Source organism: Centrocercus urophasianus, unplaced genomic scaffold (assembly GCF_019232065.1).
Source record: "Centrocercus urophasianus isolate 14NV4802_14NV808 unplaced genomic scaffold, USGS_Curo_1.0 seq_16, whole genome shotgun sequence".
Taxonomy (NCBI): Eukaryota; Metazoa; Chordata; class Aves; order Galliformes; family Phasianidae; genus Centrocercus; species Centrocercus urophasianus.
The window spans coordinates 46132667-46153415 of record NW_024884711.1 but is presented as its reverse complement, the minus strand read 5'-3'; the positions used below and the strand labels follow the sequence as shown (position 1 = coordinate 46153415).

Sequence of the window (20749 nt, the reverse complement as noted above, 5' to 3'; positions counted from 1 at the left end):
CTTCACTTTCTTCTTTTTTACCTACGGCTGACCTGCCCGTTTTTGGAGGCAGGCCGTGTTAGTTGTGGGATGTTTACTCGCTGCTTGCTTTCACGGGGAGAACTGATAGCTTTGATGCGCTTTCACTTTCATTCTCTACTTCGGTGTCTCTTTGAAAGGCTTTGAAATAAGAGTTTCTCTCCAAGTTGCAGCTGTATTCAAATACAGCCGTAAGCCCTTCGACTTCCATTTGCACTTCATCCGAAATTGAAAAGGGTTTCAGTGGTAACTCCAGTGGCTGATATGGTATATCTGTAAATCTTTTGTTGGTCCATCTGCCATTTGAGATGCTCTACCGTCTCAGAATACATTTTTGAACAGAGAAATATTAATATAAAAGGGATTTTAGTGTGTTCCCTTGGTTTAATTTCAGATTTACTGTGGAATTGGACAATTAAAAATGCTGTAGGGTGGGTGAGTTCCTGGCTTAGGAGAGGTAGTTTGATGAGATTTGATGTATGAAGAGAATTCATGCTTTATCTCATTTGCTTTTAATCTTTGGAAAGGATTTGACTTCTGTGAGGAACTTCTCTGTGCTGTTTCCCACTGCTCTGCCTTTGCACACACACTTCTGCTTCCATTTCCCAATACCTTGCCCCTTCCTCCACCTTGTACATCATGAGTGGAAGAGACTTACCTTGTTTTCTCTCGTACCTTTTTGGGTTTGATATCTGATAGTGCTGCCAGAGAGGTGTTCACATTCCTGGTGGTGCGCAGATTAGGTTACCTGGAGTAGGTGCAGGGCTCTGGTTGTTGCTGCTGGTGTCTGTTTTCTCTTTAAAGCGTTAAGAATCTCATGGCTGTACCTTGGGTTCAAAGCCCTGCTGTTTTTATTGCACTGATTGGTGACATATTTTTGCAGGAAAGCATGCCAATGTATGAAATATTAGTGCAGGACTTGAGGGTAGTGTGCTTATACCACTGCGTGCTAATGTCTGTTTATCAGCTTACTGTGCAGTCATGCCTTAGATTTTAGAGTTATGTTAAAAAGCTTAAACACAGCCCTTTTGGTTGTAAGATGACCTTCAGAAGCTGCATCAAGTGTGAATGATGAAGCAGTGCTTCCAGACTACATGAAGCACTGACTGAGAGATGTATCTCAGTGGTATCAGCAGGAGAGTACTCATTTTAACTTTTAAACTGCCACCAATCTCCAAATCAGCATTTTCCTTATCTGACTTGACTTACAAGTAGCCTATCTGCTTGTTATTAAATGTAGGGGGAAAGACCTGGACAACAGAACAGTGCTGTGTGTTTTTTGCTAGCCAGCAGGTAAAGCATTGCCCCCTGCTCTGTCTGCTCTAAGAAAACTGAACTGGTATCTACAGAAAAGGCAGAGAACAAGAGGATGTGCCTCTCATACAGCAGGAGACCTCTCCTCACCTGCAGAACTCAAAACTGTGTCATGTTAAACTCATTTTAAAGTGTTGATTGCTTGGAGTCCAAGAATGTTCCGCACACAGCTGCCAGCTCAGAGCTTCTCCAGCAGAGATTCACTTACCCAGGGGTTGTGTGGATACCTGTAGCAATTAAAAGCAGGAGTGCAGCTGGTAGATGAGATGAAAAGCAGCAGCAAAAGGTGATGTGTGTGTGTATGTGTGAGGAAAGGGCTGCGGAGTGTAAATGAGTTTCACTGGTTAATTATATCTGTTACAAAGTACAGGGATGAATACTGCAGCGCTGGTTGTGCTTTCAGGAAACTGCATCACAGCTTTTGTGCTTCTCAGCTGGTTAATTTTAGCTACAGAATGTTGGAATAAAACTTGTATGGCTTGTTTGCAGCACAGCAAGAGGCACAAACTGCTTTCTATCAGCATTTTTCAGTGTAATTTGATATTTAGACTACTTGTAACAAGTTGCCACTGAAGTGTTTTTTATGAGTACACATTGTGATTTATTTTTTTTCCTAAAGTAAATGAAGATTAAATCAAGAGTGAGCATTTATTTTGACACAGGCAGCAGCTCTCCCTTGTTTTGTGTCCCTTCACTGATGGATTTGGGCAGGGATGCTATGCGGAATTAAACTACATGCAGTATGCCAAGAATCTGGGGATGGCAGCAGATGCCTCTTGTAAATAATTCTGGCTTTACTCTGATGAAAAAAAATTTGCTTGGATCTGTTCTAATGGTCATAACACCTGAAGCAGCAGCGTGTTGCTGAGGTGTCACGTGTGATGTTCATGTGGCCCTGCAAGGTTTTCTCATTTCTCCCCACCCCTGCTCCTGATTTTGTCCATCAGAAGATACATTACGCTCAGTTTTGCTTTGTTTCATTCCTGCTCACAGCAGAACTTCCCTTGTTCCCATCTCTTTTCTTGTGTTTTCTGTTGTTGCTTAGCCCTTGTTCATTTTTCCTTCCACTTTAGTTTTTCTTCTTCAGGTGTGTTCCTCCCTTTATCAGTCTGTTTATAGAATCATAGAATGGCCTGGGTTGTGAAGGAGCACGATGCTCATCCAGTTCCAACCCCTGCTGTGTGCAGGTCACCAACCAGCAGCCCAGGCTGCCCAGAGCCACATCCAGCCTGGCCTTGAATGCCTGCAGGGATGGGGCATCCACAGCCTCCTTGGGCAACCTGTGCCAGTGCCTCACCACCCTCTGGCTCAAAAACTTCCTCCTCATATCCAACCTAAACCTCCCCTGTCTCACTTTAAACCATTCCCCCTTGTCCTATCACCATCCACCCTCACAAACAGTCGTTCCCCCTCCTGTTTATACACTCCCTTCAAGTACTGGAAGGCCACAATGAAGTCTCTGCAGCCTTCTCTTCTCCAAGCTCAACAAGCCCAGTTTCCTCAGCCTTTCTTCACAGGAGAGGTTCCTTCAGCACAGCTCTCTCTCTGATCTGAACTTGTGTTAAAGTCTCTGCTGTACAGGTCACCATAATAGTCTGTCTGCATTAGTAGAACCAGGGAGGCCTTTGAGTCTTTAGTCCTTTGAGGGCAAAAAACTTGCAGGTAGGCAACAGAAAGCAGATCGGTGTTTTGATTGCAAACCTATTGGCAATCCAGTTGGGTGTGATGTGTGAGTCAAGAGGACGTCGTGTATGGGGAGCTCTTACTGGGGAGTGTAAAGGCTGTAGAGCATCAGCAGCTTCTGGGGGAAACTAGTACTCAGAATGAAAATCCTCTCATTATACAGAAATGGGCCGAATGAAAGAATACCCAATATTTATCTTGAGGTTAAGAAGAAACTAAATTATTGAATATGGAATACCAAATGGATGAGTCTTTGCTGTCAGGAGGAATCATAGTGTTGTTTCTCACTTGCATTTCTTTGTGGCACTGAAAGCAGTACGTTTGTGTTGTGAGCAATGCTCAGTGTTTGCTTTTATGACTATGATGGAGCACCACAACACGGGGTGGTTCCAGGAGTGAACCAGCAGAGCTGGCAAGGGGAGCCTTTGCTTGAGTGCAAGACAGGGTGTGGAAGCTCTATCCAAGCATTTATGTGTCAGGGTTTCTATAGGTTCAGCTCAGAGGAAACTTCCATTCTTGTAAATGATGTTTTAAATTCAGTCTTTTTCTACAGGAAGCTTTTGCATTTCCAAAGTCTGTAGCCATGCTTCTACTTTAAAGCAATGCTTTAACATATTTAAGACTTAGGATTCACAAATCTACATATAGATATAAAAAATGTAAGATAAAAATGCATTCATTTCAGTGAGTTGTATCTATATTGCAGTGCAGATTAATCTGAGACCTTTGGTCTCTGGAAAATATGTTACGTGTTTGTCTCCAGAGTTTGTTGCTAAAACAGGTTAAGCATCTAAACTGGGGGAAATTGCTGGGTAACTATTTGAAATAAGTGATACTTGAAGGGATCATGTAAACAGGAGGAGGAATGGCTGTTTACAAGAGTGGTAGGACAAGGGGAATGGTTTTAAAGTGAGACAGGGGAGGTTTGGGTTGGATCTGAGGAGGAAGTTTTTCAGCCAGAGGGTGGTGAGGCACTGGCACAGGTTGCCCAAGGAGGCTGTGGATGCCCCATCCCTGCAGGCATTCAAGGCCAGGCTGGATGTGGCTCTGGGCAGCCTGGGCTGCTGGTTGGTGACCTGCACACAGCAGGGGTTGGAGCTGGATGAGCACTGTGCTCCTTTGCAACCCAGGCCATTCTGTGATGATTCAGTAATTTTAATAAACTTTGCTAACAGGAGTCTGTGTGAAGTTACAGCATGGATGTTTCTACCATGAATCTTTGTCACTTCAATTGAATCTAGAACTTTTGCTTCTGTAGATGAAGAATTAGGGATTCAAAACCAAAACAGAAGTAGTTTTCATCTTGTACTCAGAAAATGGACCTTTGAAACTGGCTTAGTTTTGTTCATTATGCTGTCTGGTTTCTGTAATTGATGTAGCTTCGTTAGCTATACATAACAATTCATGAAATAAAACTTCAAATCATCTTAGAATTTATATGTGCATTATTTACTGTATTTAATTAATGGAACAGAAATGCTTTTTATCATTTATTCCAATTTCTAGCAAAAAATATCTAAGTACTTTATCTAAGTGTTGATTTCTGATTAGCAAGAAATGTGAAATCAGGATAGACAAAACCTCTGTGGTGGAGAAATGGGAGTCCTGTGAACACTGCAGTGTGGTATGGATGAATGCATCTCCAAAGCTGTGAGTGGAAGAGAGCAGCCTGAGCACAGAACTAAAAGTGTAGAAACGATCTGTCTGCTGATCCATTAGAATAAACTACCAGTAACAAGTGTAACTGCTTGTGCTGCTGGAGGATTTGCACGCTGTGTCAGGTGAGTTTTGTCATTAGGAAGAGCCAACAGCTTGGTGTCTGTGGTTTAGTCCAGATGCAGCACAGCCTTCTGCAGGCGCACTGTTGGCCGATGTCAGCTGAGGCCTCAGCAGAGCTGTGTGTGCAGGCCTTGCTCGCTCAAACAACTCTTGTTGAGTTGTTGAGCTACTGGTTTTGTTTTAAGGTACGATTTGAGCCTTACAGCAAACCCGTTCCTCATTTGGGTAACTTAAGCTTTATACCAGGGGAACAAATCTGGAGAAATCACTGGCAGCTTTCTGTATGTGATGACAGTGGAGGAAATTCAAGGAAGTCAGTAACACCTCAGGTGCCTTTTACACTTTTGTTACACCAACTCATGCTTCAGTCCAGGTTTAAAATGAGGCGCTTTTGTGTTTTCAAGGCGCAGCTGAGGTTTGTAGGATTTTAAGCAGACTTTTAACACACCAAAAATATATTTGTTGGATGAACAGCAGTAACTTTGTGTATCTGATCAGGGTGTCAGTGTGTTTGATCTTTGGCTTGTACGCTCAGCTGTTTGGCAGCAGCAGATGTCACCTCTCAGTGACAGCTTCAGGTAAAACACAGGTAGTAGCCCAGCAGATGGATGCACAGTGTGTGGTTGGTGTATTTATAAACACACTGCAGCATTTTATGTAACGGGATGTAAGAAGGTGAGCAGCACTTTGCGTGATGGGGAGGTTGGCTTATTTTTAAAATGGCATCTGTAGTCTTCTGATGCCAGGTGTGTGCTTTGCAGTCTGAAGGAGTTGAAAGGCGTGATGCATTCATGGATCTCGCTGACAAAACACTGAAAGTCGTGGTTCCCTAGAGGTGTTCAAGGCCAGGTTCATCCTCCAGGAGTCACAGCTGATGTGTGCTGCTTGCAGTGCTGCCTGCAGTGCTGTGTATGGAGGACAGGAGCCCACCGTGGGATGGCTGCTGTGTGTTGGTGCCTAGGTGCAAAAGGCCCCTCTGGAGCCCTGAGGTGGGAATGTCTCCTGCTAATCCACAGCTGTCAGCTTGGTCCACCAGCAGCTCTGCTCATAGTGCAGTGAGGATAGTGATGGTTTTCCTTCCCCTGAAAGACATTGCGTGTTATTTCACGAAGGGAATGCAGGAGGGAAGGTGGAGGAAAGGTGTGCCTGGCTCTCTGAGTGCTTTGTCCCCCTCAGTTCAGTGCTTCTGCAAGCAGAGCAATGGGATTTCTGCTGTTCTGAATCACTGTGCTTATAATGCAAACTGACAACTTCTTCACCATTTCTTCATTCTTTGAAGGCTGTCTCTACCCTGTCCTTTGAGGTTTTTCTGCCTGCTGTAGCACGAATCCTCTGAGAGTATTCACACTGCAGTTAAGAAACTCGTCCTTTCAACAGCTGAAGGCACCTTGGATTTTTTTAGCTGAGATACAAAACGCAGGTTGTCCCTGTGTTGTTTTTCCTTGATCCCCATCTTTGTGATCCAAAAAACCTGACAATTGTGCTTACTGGGACAAGGCCTTCAAATTGAATATCATTTCTTAGGAGCCTCTCTGAATAATTCACGGTGCCAAAATAATGAACAAAATGTGTTGAAATTTCCTTTTCCTTTAAGGGAAGGGAAAGGAGTAATTCCTGAGTAGTTCAATAATTACATTGAAATCTTACCAGTTGTGTACCACTAGAGGGTGGTGCACATTAATAGATTCTGGCCTTCCTGCAATGCTGGCTGGCCATGTGGCATTTAACCCTTAATTTATGCCTCACTTCGCAATACAGAGATGAAAACTGCATAATTCACAAAGTTATCATTAAGGATTTCATGCATCCAACTGTATTTGTTTTGACTGTAGAAATACAAGTCCCGAAAATGCAAATCTCAGAAAATGAAATAGGAAATGTGAAACAGTTCTAAAGTTCTTTTCTTAGCTCTTCAGCGTTGTAATCGGTTTCTAAGGCACGCAGTGTGAGCACTGCCAGTGGTGTGGGAGTAGCTGTGCTGAGTGGGGATTGCTCTGCTCAAACTGTACAGAGGCAGCAGTGTTTGATTCATAGTATTTGGCAACTGAAGCATTAGTCCTGAAATTGCTAATGCTGTCCCACCTGTCTTTCATTTTCCTTAATTGAGTCATCTATTACACTTTCTGTTGAAGCCAAAGGATTTTAGGCCAAGGGTTCCGCTGCATTTACAGTCCTTAACTCAGCGTGGAACTAAGATGCAGTTATGCAGATTTATTCATATGCTATTTTTCTTCTGTCATCATAAAGAATTGTAAAACTTTCTATTTTTTTTAATCTTTCAGTTGGTCGAATTATGTTTCAGCTCTTCTCAGATATATGTCCAAAGACATGCAAAAACTTCCTTTGCTTGTGCTCGGGTAAGTAGCATGCTTTTATTTAACAACTTCAATGTTTCTTACAGCTGTTTCTTTAAGTGGGCATAAATTGTAGGTTTTGTTTGCTTGTTTGTTTTCCTGGTGAGGACAAAGCTGAGACTTGGTAGTGTTCAGGAGGATTTAGCAGCACTGGAAGTAACCTGGAGTCCTGTAATGGTTACTGGGTCAGAGCAGTGGAGCAGCTACAGGATTCCAGAGTGCAAGGCTGTCACTTGGCAGGGCAAAATGTGGTCATCTGTCATTTGGGCTTCATTAAAGGAAATTGACACAGCTAAAACAATAGAGAAATTATTGACCACCTAAGTGACACACGGGAAAGATGAGCAGGACTTCATCAGGAGAGCCATCAGGTGTTAATGTCACTGCACGGTGCAGTGGTGACACTTCACTTGGCTCCATGTGAAATGTTGATTACTCTTATACAATGAAAGTATGTTTGGGGTGCATAACAGCACAGTGGGGATCAAAGGAAGGAGTCTGTTACACCTTAGGAGAAAACTGCTTTACATTCAGCAAAGCGAAGGATGGAGAGGGAACATTGTTCCCTAGGAGTCCTGGGGATGTGTGGTGGGATAAAGGAGGACAAGGATCTCTAAAATGAAAGACAGCACAAGCAAAAGAATTTCTGGGTAGAATCCAGCACCCTTTGCCCCATTTTTTTTTTTCTTTTAAGCAGGAATTCACTTTTTCACAAGATTTCTGATGACTGCAGTAGTAAGGGTGGTGAGAACTCAGTGGTTTTTTGGTGCGTGGGGCTCCTTGGTGGTTTTGCAACTGCAAGTTAGGAATCAGTTTTGATTACATTATTGCAGGAATCGCCGTTACTTAGGCAAAGAACTCGTTCTGTGTGTCTTGGTGGTCTTGTCCTGTGTACCTCAAATTCTCCAAAAATATACCTTAAATTAACTGCACCAATTAAGGCTCTTTTAAAGTTAGCCAGTAGGCTGGCTGGTGTAGTGTCTGAGCCTCGTGTTCTGTGGCTCTTTTAATTCCTTTCAGTGGCTTTGCTAGGTTAAAGCTAGCTGGAGACCACGAGGTGTGAACCAAACAAGTACTTAGCAGGAGAAAGAACAGTTACAAAGATGTGACAGCTTTCTTGTGCATACCTGTTTAAACTCTGCTGTACAGCTGGCTGTTCATGTTTCATTGAAGTCCAGCTAGAATCTGTCTTTAGTTGGGAGAACAAGTGAGAGAGAGCCCAGAGTCCTGAATTCTGTTTAATTTGAGATCAAACTCACAGACATAAAAGCTACCACAAACCCTGGTTTCATTCCTGCAGTTTGCTACTGTGTACTCACAGGACAGCCATGATCTGATAGATATGTTTTAAAAATTGCTGGTAAGTATGTGATGTGCATTTTTCCCTCTCTTAACTTAATTATCATTTTTGCACATTTCTTATTGTGGTGTAAGCAGTGATTAAGAGAATTAAATTGTCTTTTTTTCATCTTGTCCCTGGAAGCCATCTCTGCCACTGCAACTCTCCAGATTGAATTTGGGATTGCTGAGATTAGAGACTTGGGTTGCATGACTAACATGATGTTCTTGTTTGTATCAAGTGCATCTGTGCTGCTGTTTAGTTTGCTCAAGTTGCTTCCTAGGAACTCTGCCTTTCTGCTTCTCCATGACAGGTTCTTTCAGTGCATTTCTTACTGCCAGTTTATCTGCACCACACAGATTTTCCCTGCTCTATTGCACAACATCATACAAGTATCTATGAAGAAAATTTACTCTATCCCAGCCAAAACCTCGACTGTAACCACCCCTTATTCCATGCCACTTCATGTGCAGGTCATGTGCTCTGTAATGCATCCTCATTAATCACCTCCCTTTCATAAATATACAGATATTATTCCACCAGTGTATGGGCCACACCTGTGGCTCAGTCCATGACCCACTGTCTGTCTGTTGTGGTTGCTTGGGGCAGAAGTGACCTGGAGTTACTGGATGCCAGAGACATTTCAGGTTGGGTCTCTGCTGCACTTGCACTGCTCCCTGCGAGGCTCATCTTCTTTTGTCTCCAGCAATTCCTTCAATAGAAGAACTTGCTGTGAAATGCCAATCAAGTCATGGGTTGCAACAGTTTAAAGATGCATCCATTAGTCTCCACCTTTTTGCCTTTTGGACCAGGTTACAGGGCTTTAGATGGCAGTGAACTCCCCTCACTGCAGCTCCAGCCTGGGCTTTTCCATTGGCCGTGGTCCCTCCAGACACCTGCTGGGTCTGCTTTATCCATGGTCACAGATGCCTTGAGGTATTCTGGCATGCTCTTGTCTGTGATCACAGATGCTGCAAAGTGTGCTTGCTCCTGTATGGACTCATCCTCAGGTCACAGTCCCTCTGACTTGAGTTCCCTCTGGCACTCCAGCTGTTGCCATTCAGTACAGTGCACAGGAATGGCAGTGAGGTGCTGTTTGCCAGCCCAAGCTGTTCCCAGGCATAGCCAAACACGATCATAACGAGGAGAGCAAACAGCAAAAGAAAAAGCAGCTGCTAATGAGCACTGGACTGTAAAGCAAGCAGGCCTTGTGACAAGCATGGGAGCGTACCAATTAGCAACTAAACAGCTGTAGCATCTATAAATTTGGTTTAGCACTCCAGTTCTTGATGATGACAGATTTGATTGTTTTTGTCTTGTGTTGGATGCCAAAAGACCTGTGGCTTAACTTTGCAGGCAACTCAGCATCACACAGATGTTCACTCACTGTTCCCAGGTGGTATGGGAGAAAGAACTGGAAATGTAGGAGTGTGGGAAATTGTTGTTTGGTATCAGGATTGATCTCCTCTGATCATCTTAGTGCCCTCCTCTGGACCCGCTCCAAGAGAATCACAGAAACACCAAGGTTGGAAAAGACCTGCAAGATCATCCAGTCCAACCGTCAACTTGTAGCCAATAGTTCTCACTAAAGAGCTCTACATCCTCCTTGTGCTGAAGGGTATTGGGAAGCCAGGCAAATGCCATCACTCCCAATGCCTCCCCATCATACCAGTCTTTACAGAGGAAAAAAAATCCCTCAACTAAAACCATGACATTACATATATTGCTTCAGCATCTCAACTGTGAGCTCTCTGTCCAAGGGTGCTGCCTGCTGCATAGGGCCACAGATGAGAACTATGGCCAGGAACAGCAGCATCCAGCACTGCTCTGGTACCTGCTGTTTCCCTGCCCTCAGGGTAGGTATAGCACTCCAGTGGTGCTGTTGCATTTGTCTTGATTATCCTAGAGGACCTGCTGAGCAGCAGTTTGGTGGGAGATGAAGGTGCTCTGATGAGATTACATGGACTTCTGGCAACCAGAACTGACTTGTGAAGGGCTGCATTGCATTTTTAGAGTTTGAAGCTGCTAATGCCATTTCAGCAGCCAAATAAGTCGCTTGCTTCCAGGAGTCACTTCCACTTTCCACTGTGAAATTTATTGATGGAAGTTTGTGTTCTTGTCAGGCATACTTCTGTCCTTATCTTTGGTCTTGACAAGAAGTCTTTGAACCGTTGAAGACTTACAGCATCGTTTCCTGGTGCTGACATCCTGTTCCAGTTGTATGCAAGGACTGTGTTTATTTAAGAATGTACATAACTTGTTTCAGGGTGAGGTGTTGTGCCCTAAGACCAGATCCTGGTGTTTCAAAAGCTGTGCCTCTGGCTGTGCCCCTGCTGCTCTCTCTGTAATCTCTGTGAGACAAGGCAGGATGTCTTTGTCAGAACCAGGTGGAAGAGAGCAGGGTAATTCTGGCTGCAGTCCTGCAGTCTGTCACTGTTGTCAGACACAGACCTGGCTACTATGAAAGAATGCTGTCTGCCTTGACAGCAGAATTTTCCTTGCATTTAAATAAAAGCATCTGGACTTGCAAACTGGCATTTGCAGGTCAGTCAGCCCATCTGCCAGGTAAACATAAGGCCATTTGCTTTTTGGAGCTTTGTCAGGAGCTCGCCTTCCTTTAATCTCAACAGGAGACTGCTGTTGGGTACCTTGTGCAAAATATCTGAGGTTAGGTTGGCAGAATGTTAGTAGGGTCTGGGACTGAACTTTACCTGCCTGACTGCTGTTTGTGAGAGGCCAAGAGGCACCAAGCAGGAATGTATTTGCTTTTATAGTTAAAGGGTTCTAGCACTGGAGGGGTAAGATCCTTGATTTTGTTTCAGTGACAATCTGCTGACTGTTCTGTGTTTAAACTTCTTGCAGGTGAGAAGGGAATTGGCAAAACAACTGGGAAGAAGTTGTGTTACAAAGGCACTACGTTCCATCGCGTGGTTAAAAACTTCATGATTCAGGGTGGGGACTTCAGTGAAGGTAAAATGTGTTCTGTGGAGCAAACGTTATCATCCCCGTGGTTGTAATGTCACTTTAGAATACAGCATGTAAACATTAAAATGCCTTGAAAGTATGATCATTGGTTTTCTGTTTCTTTGTTAATTGCTGAAATTCTAACATGTTTCAGCTGACGTTGATGCTTTAGAAAGAATTCTTAAAGAAGAAAGCAGCCTTGCTGGAGTTGCTAACAGTAGAGCAGAATCCCAATTCAAACTCTGATGTTGCTGCTTTTCATGTCAAAAGATCTTCCTTCTTGTACCCTGTATCTTGAGGTCTTATAAACTGATCTAAGGTGTATAAACTGTAACTGATAAAATGTGTGTGGTGGATGACTACCTTGTGCTGATGGTCAAGTGGAAGTAAAGGTAACGTACTGCTTGCTCATCTCATTGTGGTGGTCTCTCTGAGCAGGACAGGATTGGTGGTGATGCCTACTGTTGGCCTTTTTGCTTGCTGTTGCATTTTCTGTTGCTGCTGCTTCAGCAAACAGCAGGGAGAATTCGCCTTTGGAGCCTCGCTTCAGGCTTTCTCGTGTTCAGAGGCACAAAAGCAATCTTCATTTTCAATATTCTGAGTGTCAACAAGATAATGAACTGCATAACGAACGGTCCTGCCTTTTAATTAAGGGCCTTATGCTTAGCTATTAGTAACTGGCTGGAGTCTCCTGGTGTGTTATAAATTGGCACGCGTTATGCACAGCGCTTGTTACGAACAGAACAAAAGGTTCAATTTGTGCTTTTTAATGCACAGGTAATGGAAAAGGAGGTGAATCTATTTATGGTGGCTATTTTAAAGGTAAGAGCAAGTACATCTTTACAGATTCTCAATTCCGTTCTGAGAAGTCTTGATTCCCAAGATACTTAATGAAAAGAGGTCTACTTATAGATCACCTTTTGCATGAAACTAATATTGCATGAGAATTATTTTTATATGCATGACTTTCAGATAGTTTTATTTTGTAATATTTAACTTTAACTGACAATTAATTAAGGCTAACATTATTGGTTAAACATGACTTTCAGCATGGAGGTTAGGCAACTTTATTCATGAATAAACTCCTATCTTCCTGCCTAAAACTGTCAACATATTCTTTTGTTTATAGAGAATGTGGTCTTTTGCAAAATGAAAAGGTAAGAGACAAAAGCTCAGTAACACAAATTCAAACTCTGTTCCCTTGTACCTTCCCTAGTAAATACATAGACAACTGATACATCCGTTTGTAGATGGATATCTGTGTTGCTTGGAGAAATGAGGAGTTCTGTGTCTAACCTTTCTGAGGGTTAATGACTTATTCTGAGAGAACACTGGCATAATTTTCAGTTCTAAACAATTTTTTCTTCTTTTGTTAACGTCCCTTTTCTCCCCTTCCCTACTGAAGGTTTGTATTTTTGGTGTTCCTGTTGAAGTGTTTGTTTATATGCTACACAAGCTGCTTTCCTTGCAAAGAGTTTTTAAATGTATATTTACCTCTTTTTAAAAACAGTTGTTGGAAGGAAAATGGTGAGTTTATGAAGTATTTATTTAAGGACATAACATTCTTTCTTGCTACAACAACAAGAAACCAGATAGTTACTGTGGTATTGAAGTGTTAATAAGATGTTCCTAGGGTTTCTTTCTAAAGAGTGCACTAAAGGTGGTAAGTTCTAAACATGCAGTGTTGTGCTTTGATATATAACCTTAAAAATAACAGCCTCTGATGCCCAAACTGTAATTTTTACCTTTGAAAAGGAGCTTCAGAACAATATCTGGTTTTGTACTATGCCGTGCAGCCAGAAGTGCTCTTTAATTCCCTGGAATATAAAATGCACGTGAAGTTCAGTCTTAATTGCTTTTACGTTGAGGTTGAAGGAAGAATGTATTCCTTAGTTCCTCTTTCTGGTAGTCAGGTTTTGTTTATTCTCGTGTGTTCTGAGGCACCCAGCTTGGAAAGGCTGGGTTGCTCTCTCACAGTTCCGTGCCAGGGAAATGGCCCTTTCACTGGGTGCCCATACATAACAGTGTGGTGTACATGAGGGCTCGTTTTGGGATCACCTCACATCCATTTTCATTAGAGATGTCCACGGCATTGCTGTAACTTGCTGTATAAAAGAATGTTTTCTGTCTCATGAGTGTTTCTGCTGTAACTTTCGAGAGGCTCAATTAGATTTCTGTTCTGTTTCCAACCTGTTCAAGTTTCTTTAGCAGCGGAAGAATTTCTCCTTGTAGTAGCCATTAGTTACTAAGAAAATCTGACTGGCGTTCCTTGTCAGGGAAAATCTGACAAACATATTTTTTCTTCAAACAGATGAAAACTTTATTCTCAAACATGACAGAGCGTTCCTTTTGTCAATGGCAAACCGAGGGAAACATACCAATGGTTCCCAATTTTTCATGTGAGTAGATGTGATCTGACAGTTGAGCTTTTGTTAAACAGAGGAGCGCTGTTCATGAGAAAGATGGTATTGCTAAATTATCTCTAACAATGTTATCCACCTTACTGTGAATAGGGTTGAGTGGATACCTGCAGAGCTCTAATAGGAAACAAGTTACCACGAGTCGCATGGGGCATTCCTTTGGGTTAGAAGTGGGTCCTATGGGATTGCTCCTTGTTTTTTACCCTGAAATTATGGCTTTGCTATTGTGCTCAGTGTCCAAAAACAGATTCTTTGGTTTTGTGTTGTACCAACCAAATCTTCACGCAATGCTTGTGGATTACAGTGCTGAGCATTGTACGTAGGAAGCAGCAAGGTCTGTGATAGAGATGGCCTGTATGTTTTTGCATATGCTATTTTAAATGATTTCCTTTGAGAGACAAGGGGTTTTTTATTAATTATTTCATTCTGGGAAGGGGGACCTCATTTAGTTTTGTTGTTTCTCTTCTGGAGTTTCTGTTCCTGGCATGGTTTTTTTTCTATACTGTTGAATAATCCTGTTCACATGTGTACACTAATTGTCACGGTCCCAGTGCTGTAGAAAATAATGTGCTGAAAATCAGGTTTTCCCACATAACCTTAAACAGACAAAAATGAATCCATTGCAGCATATAGCCACATCCTGTTCAATTGCAGAGCACACGTTTCTGTCATGGATGAATGCTCAGGCGTGATGGCAGTCAGGCTCTTTTGATTGAAGATTCTGGGTCCAGTATTGAACAGTTTGTATTTGGGAAGATGTGGTTCATAACTTTGGGCTGGTGCTGAGAACTTTCATTAAGAAACAATGCTGGTGTTTTCAAAATTAAATCCTGCTGTAGTTGCTTAGCTGTAAAAAGCTCTTTTTCTTTGCCATCTTTCTTGGGGGATGAGTGAATGGCGCTTCACTGTCTTCAGTAAAGGAGAAAATTCTCCTGAAGAGTATTCCTTTTCTTTTTGTTGCCTGAAAAAGAGCTTCAGTATGACACAATGAAGTTCAGATAAGAGGCATTCTTAGGTCTCTTCCTAAAGAATGCCCTAAAAATGGAAAATTAATAAGAAACCTAAGAGAGAGTCTTTCACAGTTCCTGCTGTTCTGACTTTCCAAAGAGAGCAAATCATGTCGAGAGCTTCTTTTCTGTTAGCCTCAAAGCAACTTTTAGGTGATATGCCTCCTTACAGCAAATCTGAATGAAGATATATATGTGTGTATATGTATATATACACACACTAATGGGAGGAACAACCTCTGTACAAAAAAGAACCCGTGGTTTCAACAGCACTCTGCAGAGCACTGCGTTGCTGTTTATCACTTGATGGCGCGTCTTTTGATTCGCGTGTCGCAGTTTTCCATTTTTAAGCTTATCTGAACAAAATACATGAAAACTTTATGGTGCTACATCTATCAAGAAGCTATCATTTGAGGGCTCTAAAGTTTCTTTTTGCTCCTGCATTTAATTCAGATGTCTTCCTCTTTCACTTCTAGCAGTAGGCTCAGCTTACTTGCTCAATTAAATTTAATGTACTTAATGGACATCCTGTCTCTCACCATGCAAAGGAACATCCTAAGCTTGTGTTTGATGCTAAATTATAATTTACATAGGACAGGAAAATGTGAACAGTGCTTGAGAGTGCTTTCATTAAAGTGAAATGATTTTAAAAGGTACTTGTATCCTTTGAAAATTCTTTCTCTTGGCTGTCCTGTAGCACATTCAAATGTCACCAGTTTACCTTAGGGTTACACAAATGAATCGTATGCAAGAGTAAATTCCCAGATCAGTGAGATTAAGGGGCTGCTGTGCAAGTCTTTAATGCACACTGTAGCGCTGGAGACTTGTGTGAACCTTTTGACCAGGGCTTTTTAATGCATGCAGTAAATGTTTGAGGTATCCTTGTGTACTTCAGGGCATGTAGATGCAGTGGACCATCCACAGGCCACCCAGCACTCCTGGAGCAGCAGCTGGAAGCCAGCAGGGGATAGCACAGGGCTCAGGATGGCAATTGAGCATTGTCCCTAGCTGAGGTGGCTTCACACTGATGGGCAGCAAAAGTCCACCACACCATGCTGTTACTGCCCTTCCCCAACTAAACAGGGAGAGAAAACATGAAGAAAAGCTTGTGGGTTGAGATGAAGACAAGGAGATCACCTGTCAATTAACCATCAGAGGCAAAACAGATTCTGCATGAGGGACATGAACATAGTTTATTGACTACTGTCAGTAGACTAGAGCAGTGACAACTAAAAGAACCCCTTCCTCCTACTCACTCCCTTCCTCCTCATGGCACAGAGGAGCAGAGTCAGTCCATAATACCTGGCCTCTCCCACTCCTTCATGTTTGCTCTCTGCCCCTGCTGCACATGGAGACGTGCTCTGTGTGGTGCCCATGGGCTGCACAGAATCACAGAATGGCCAGGGTTGGAAGGGACCTCAAGGATCATGAATCTCATACCCCCCTGCCACATGCAGGGCCACCAACCTCCACGTTTAATGCTAAACCAGGCTGCCCAGGGCCCCATCAACCTGGCCTTGAACACCTCCAAGGACGGGGCATCCACAGCCTCTCTGAGCAGCTGTTCCAACACCTCACCACTCTCTGGGTAAAGAATTTCCCCCTGACATCCGACCTAAATCTCCCCTCCCTCAACTTCAAACCATTTCCCCTCGTCCTACAGGTATCAACCCTTTCAAAGAGTTGATTCCCCTCCCCTCTGTAGGCTCCCTTTAGGTATTGAAAGGGACAGGGATATTGAAAGCACAGGGATAGCCTGCTCTGCCATGGGCCTTTCCTGGGCTGCAGTGAGCTGGAGCACCTCCCAGGGCTGCTTCTCTTATTTCTCACTCCTCTCTCCCATCTGCAGTTGCACAGCCATTTTTATTTCTTAAACCTGCTCTCCCATAACACAACCCAGTATTGCTTATGGCTTAGCTCTGCCCAGCAGCAGGTTGCTTTTGGAGCAGCTGGAGCTGGCTCTGATCTGGCATGGAGCAGCTGCTGGGCTTTGCTCGCAGAGAGCAGCTCCCCACCACCAAAACCTTGCCTAACACATTTGCAGATGCCTTTTTTAATATCATCAAATTTGTGCATTTAAGCTGAATGCCAGCATTGGCCTCCAATGCAGCAGCTTATGCGGGAGTGATTACAGCACCCATGGGAGAGTGCCCACGATGGCAGATGTGCATACATACAGTCAGTGGGGAGGTCAGGTTCATTTTCAATAACTTGATCTGTGAAAATAGGGATGGATGGTGAAATGTAGACCAACAGTCTGTATTGTTATATACTTTTTTTTTTTTTAAATGGTAGAGCTTGGTTTCTGCTTCATAGCATATAGTGTTTGAATTTCAAGATTCAGAGTAGGAGACAGCTGTTAAAGATATCTAGTCAGATCTAGATTCTGACTTAAGACTTGAAAAAGTAATCTATTAAAGCAGTTATTCTTGCTTGCTGACATTTGTGTGGTTACTTTAGGGAATGTACTGCGTGTTCCTACAGATTTTCTTTAATAACATAACTTACTTCCTTTAGTGGTGTACTTTAAACAGAAATTCAAATGTTACACTCAAAGGAATGCCCAAATTATTCAGCAGTTTATCATGAGGAAAAAAATCTTCAAATGTGTATGTGCCAAATGTAGCAAATAGGGAATGCAAGTAAGTTAATTTGTAAGTCTTTGTTCAGCTGAGACTGAAATAATAGAGGGAATCTTGAATATATGTTTTTACTTGCTCATCAAATGCACTTTCCCTGCTTACTGCACCAAATGTCATCAGGAATAACTATCTTTGTAGAAACTAATCAGGCAGTGAATCTCCTTGACAGACTGCATTAGCAAACTGGACACCATGGGACTGAAAGTCATTAAAACGTGATGTGTGGTGGTCAGTTCTGCAAGTGAAGGGAAGTTAGGAAGTGTGAGTGAAGAGCTGGGAGAATGAATGCGAGGCATCGCTAGGCAAGGTGCAGAACTAGAGCAAAGGGAGCACATATATCATAGAATGGGCTGGATTAAAAAGGAGCACAGTGCTCATCCAGTTCCAACCCCCTGCTGTGTGCAGGTCGCCAACCAGCAGCCCAGGCTGCCCAGAGCCACATCCAGCCTGGCCTTGAATGCCTGCAGGGATGGGGCATCCACAGCCTCCTTGGGCAACCTGTGCCAGTGCCTCACCACCCTGTGGGTGAAAAACTTCCTCCTCATATCCAACCTAAACCTCCCCTGTCTCACTTTAAACCATTCCCCCTTGTCCTGTCACCATCCACCCTCACCAACAGCCGTTCCCCCTCCTTTATACGCTCCCTTCAAGCGCTGGAAGGCCACCATGAGGTCTCTGCAGAGCCTTCTCTTTTCCAGGCTAAACAAGCCCATATCAGAAGTGCTATGTTTGATGCTCATTGACTATTCCTACTTAGAGAGAGCAGGTGGGTTGAAAGGAAAGGGCTTAGCTACAGCAGGATTGCTTTTCATGGATACATGCTTCAGATATGCCAGGTCTGTTCATTCGTGTCTGTAGAAGCACTCCCTGCTCTGACAGAATGCATCGTGCTGAAATGATGAGGGATGCACAGGCTGTGTCTTTTTGTGCTGTTAGAGTTGGAGTTTCAATTCTCTTTAACCAAAGTCATCTTTTATAGTGTTTATTGCATGATTGTGTTGAAAACAGTTTTAAGGCAGTTGTTTATAAACAAGCTTTTGTTATTTTCAGGTAGCAGCACTGCTTATTTTTCTGTGAATTAAGTTTTTTCAGAACCACCAGTTACCCAAAAAGTGTTCTGAAAACCATAATATGTTTATCCTTTCTTTTTTTAACTACCCCATTGCCATGTTGATGTACAGATTAGGAATTTCTTGGATGAGGGTAGTTTGATAAGAGCCATCCTAGAATCACTTCCTTTTTCCCTGTAGTCCAGTACCCGTTTTGGACTGTTGCTGAAAGTTTTATTATTATTTATTACTGTTGTTAATGGGAGTGAGGGGGTACCTGTAGAGCTTCATACAAATGCAGCTTATGTCTTCATGTCACTTCTTTAGTTAGAGCTGGAGGGATGGTAAGCCTGTTCTGGGATGGTCAGCACAGAGCTGGGTTCCTGTTGGGTGATGTTTTTGCAAGCTCCTCGTTGAGCTGATCTGATGAAGGTAGCTTGGCCCTTTTGAGCACCTCTTGTGCCTGTGGTGCTGCCCAACGTGATAGAAAGACTGTAATACAAAATAAGTGCACCTCTCTTGAAAGTGATTATAGAAAGTACTATAAAATTTGTGAGTCTGTTGACTTTCTGAGTGCTCATACTCACCTTTGCTTCTCTGAAGTGATGCAAAACCGACTGAGCTGCGTTTACTACAGGAGCAGAAATGTGAACGTGCAGAATGAATAAAGAAGTATAGAAGCATAAAGAAAGCAGTGGGAGTCAAATAAGTAGCCAACTTCTTAGTTGTCATTTGGAAGCTTTTGGTAGTAATTAAATTACTGCCCTGTTGTTTAGTTGTGTGTTAGCTTCAGTAATTGAGGGATACGTTCTTTCTGCGACACAGAGAGGAGTCCCAGGTTTTGTTCCTTACCAGCTCAAGCAGTGTTGAGTTCTTGCCTTTGTGTTCAAAAGACCTTTATTTAAAACTTGAGGCTGTTTTGATATGTGCGATTCCCACCTCGATATTGAGATCACTGTCAGTGTGATTGTCTCCCAAGCTCCTTCTCCTTGCTCAAAACTAAATAACCTTTTGGTTCAAACATTCTTCAAACGTGTGGTGTGCCTCGTTACCGAATAGAAACCAACTAACCTCTTTGAAATGCTAAATGATAGATGAAATCAACGATGAGGATTTTACAACTGATTTCTGAATGTCACTGACTTCTCGTAAGTGCCTTGTATCTAAAGGTTTCCAGTGTGCCACACCGGGCATTTTTCTGAGCAGCCGTCCCTTTATTCTTTCTTGCAGATGAAATAGCTTTCAGCTGATTGCTGTACACTTTACAGAGATACAAAAGTGAACAAAATCAATGGCAGGTGCTGATTTTGCAGTATTTTTGAGCAACAGTGCTGTTTGCGCTCTTGGCACGCAGGCAGGTCCCAGTGGTTGGATTGAGGCTGCTGTGGAAGTGCAGCCCATGCAGAGGCATTCACTGGATGCTTGTATTTGTAGTATGTTACAAAGGGATCATTTCAATTTCTCCCTGCTTAGATGTGTGGATAATTGCTGATGCGTTTTTAAATCATTGCTGCCCTTCAGAATTGCACCAGCATCAGTTGGTGTGTATTTTCCCCTTAGTGTCTGCAATGTTCTTGTTTCTCTACACTTCTAAGCACAAGCTTCCAGTAACCATTCATGTACTTGAGAGAAAGCAGCTTTTCTCTTTTTATACACAACTTTCATAGTACAAGGAAGATGTAAGCTAACTATGGATTGTATAAAGCTGTGGGCTTACCAACACCTTTCATTTGTCAATCAAAACAGTTAAGGGCCTCCATCCTATGAAGCACACACATAGAATCATGGCCTGGGTTGCAAAGGAGCACGATGCTCATCCAGCTCCAACCCCTGCTGTGTGCAGGTCGCCAACCAGCAGCCCAGGCTGCCCAGAGCCACATCCAGCCTGGCCTTGAATGCCTGCAGGGATGGGGCATCCACAGCCTCCTTGGGCAACCTGTGCCAGTGCCTCACCATTCTCTGGGGGAAAAACTTCCTCCTCATATCCAACCTAAACCTCCCTTGTCTCACTTTAAAACCGTTAGGGCTTGGTTCCATGGAGCATTTGAACACAGATGTAACCACCAGCAGACCCACTGAAATCAGTTATTTTGCTTAAAGTTGTGCATGTGTTCTAACACTTGTGCTGGATTGAGCCTTTCGGAGGGGATTGGGAGGATTCTAACAGTTTGTCTTTCTCA

At 43.0% G+C, this 20749-nt stretch overlaps 1 protein-coding gene across 5 annotated transcripts in view; it reads left to right on the top strand.

Annotated features, from left to right (window-relative positions):
• Window positions 1-20749, top strand: part of NKTR (natural killer cell triggering receptor) — a 39949-nt gene that overhangs the window by 296 nt on the left and 18904 nt on the right. For 4 of the 5 annotated variants that reach the window (XM_042816759.1, XM_042816755.1, XM_042816756.1 and 1 more), the window contains exons 2-5: window positions 7077-7151; window positions 11350-11457; window positions 12229-12273; window positions 13763-13850. In XM_042816759.1, coding sequence (XP_042672693.1) covers window positions 7077-7151; window positions 11350-11457; window positions 12229-12273; window positions 13763-13850 — 316 coding nt within the window. Of the gene's footprint in view, window positions 1-7076; window positions 7152-11349; window positions 11458-12228; window positions 12274-12580; window positions 12609-13762; window positions 13851-20749 lie in introns of those variants that run through there. The other variant, XM_042816757.1, reaches the window with a different exon arrangement.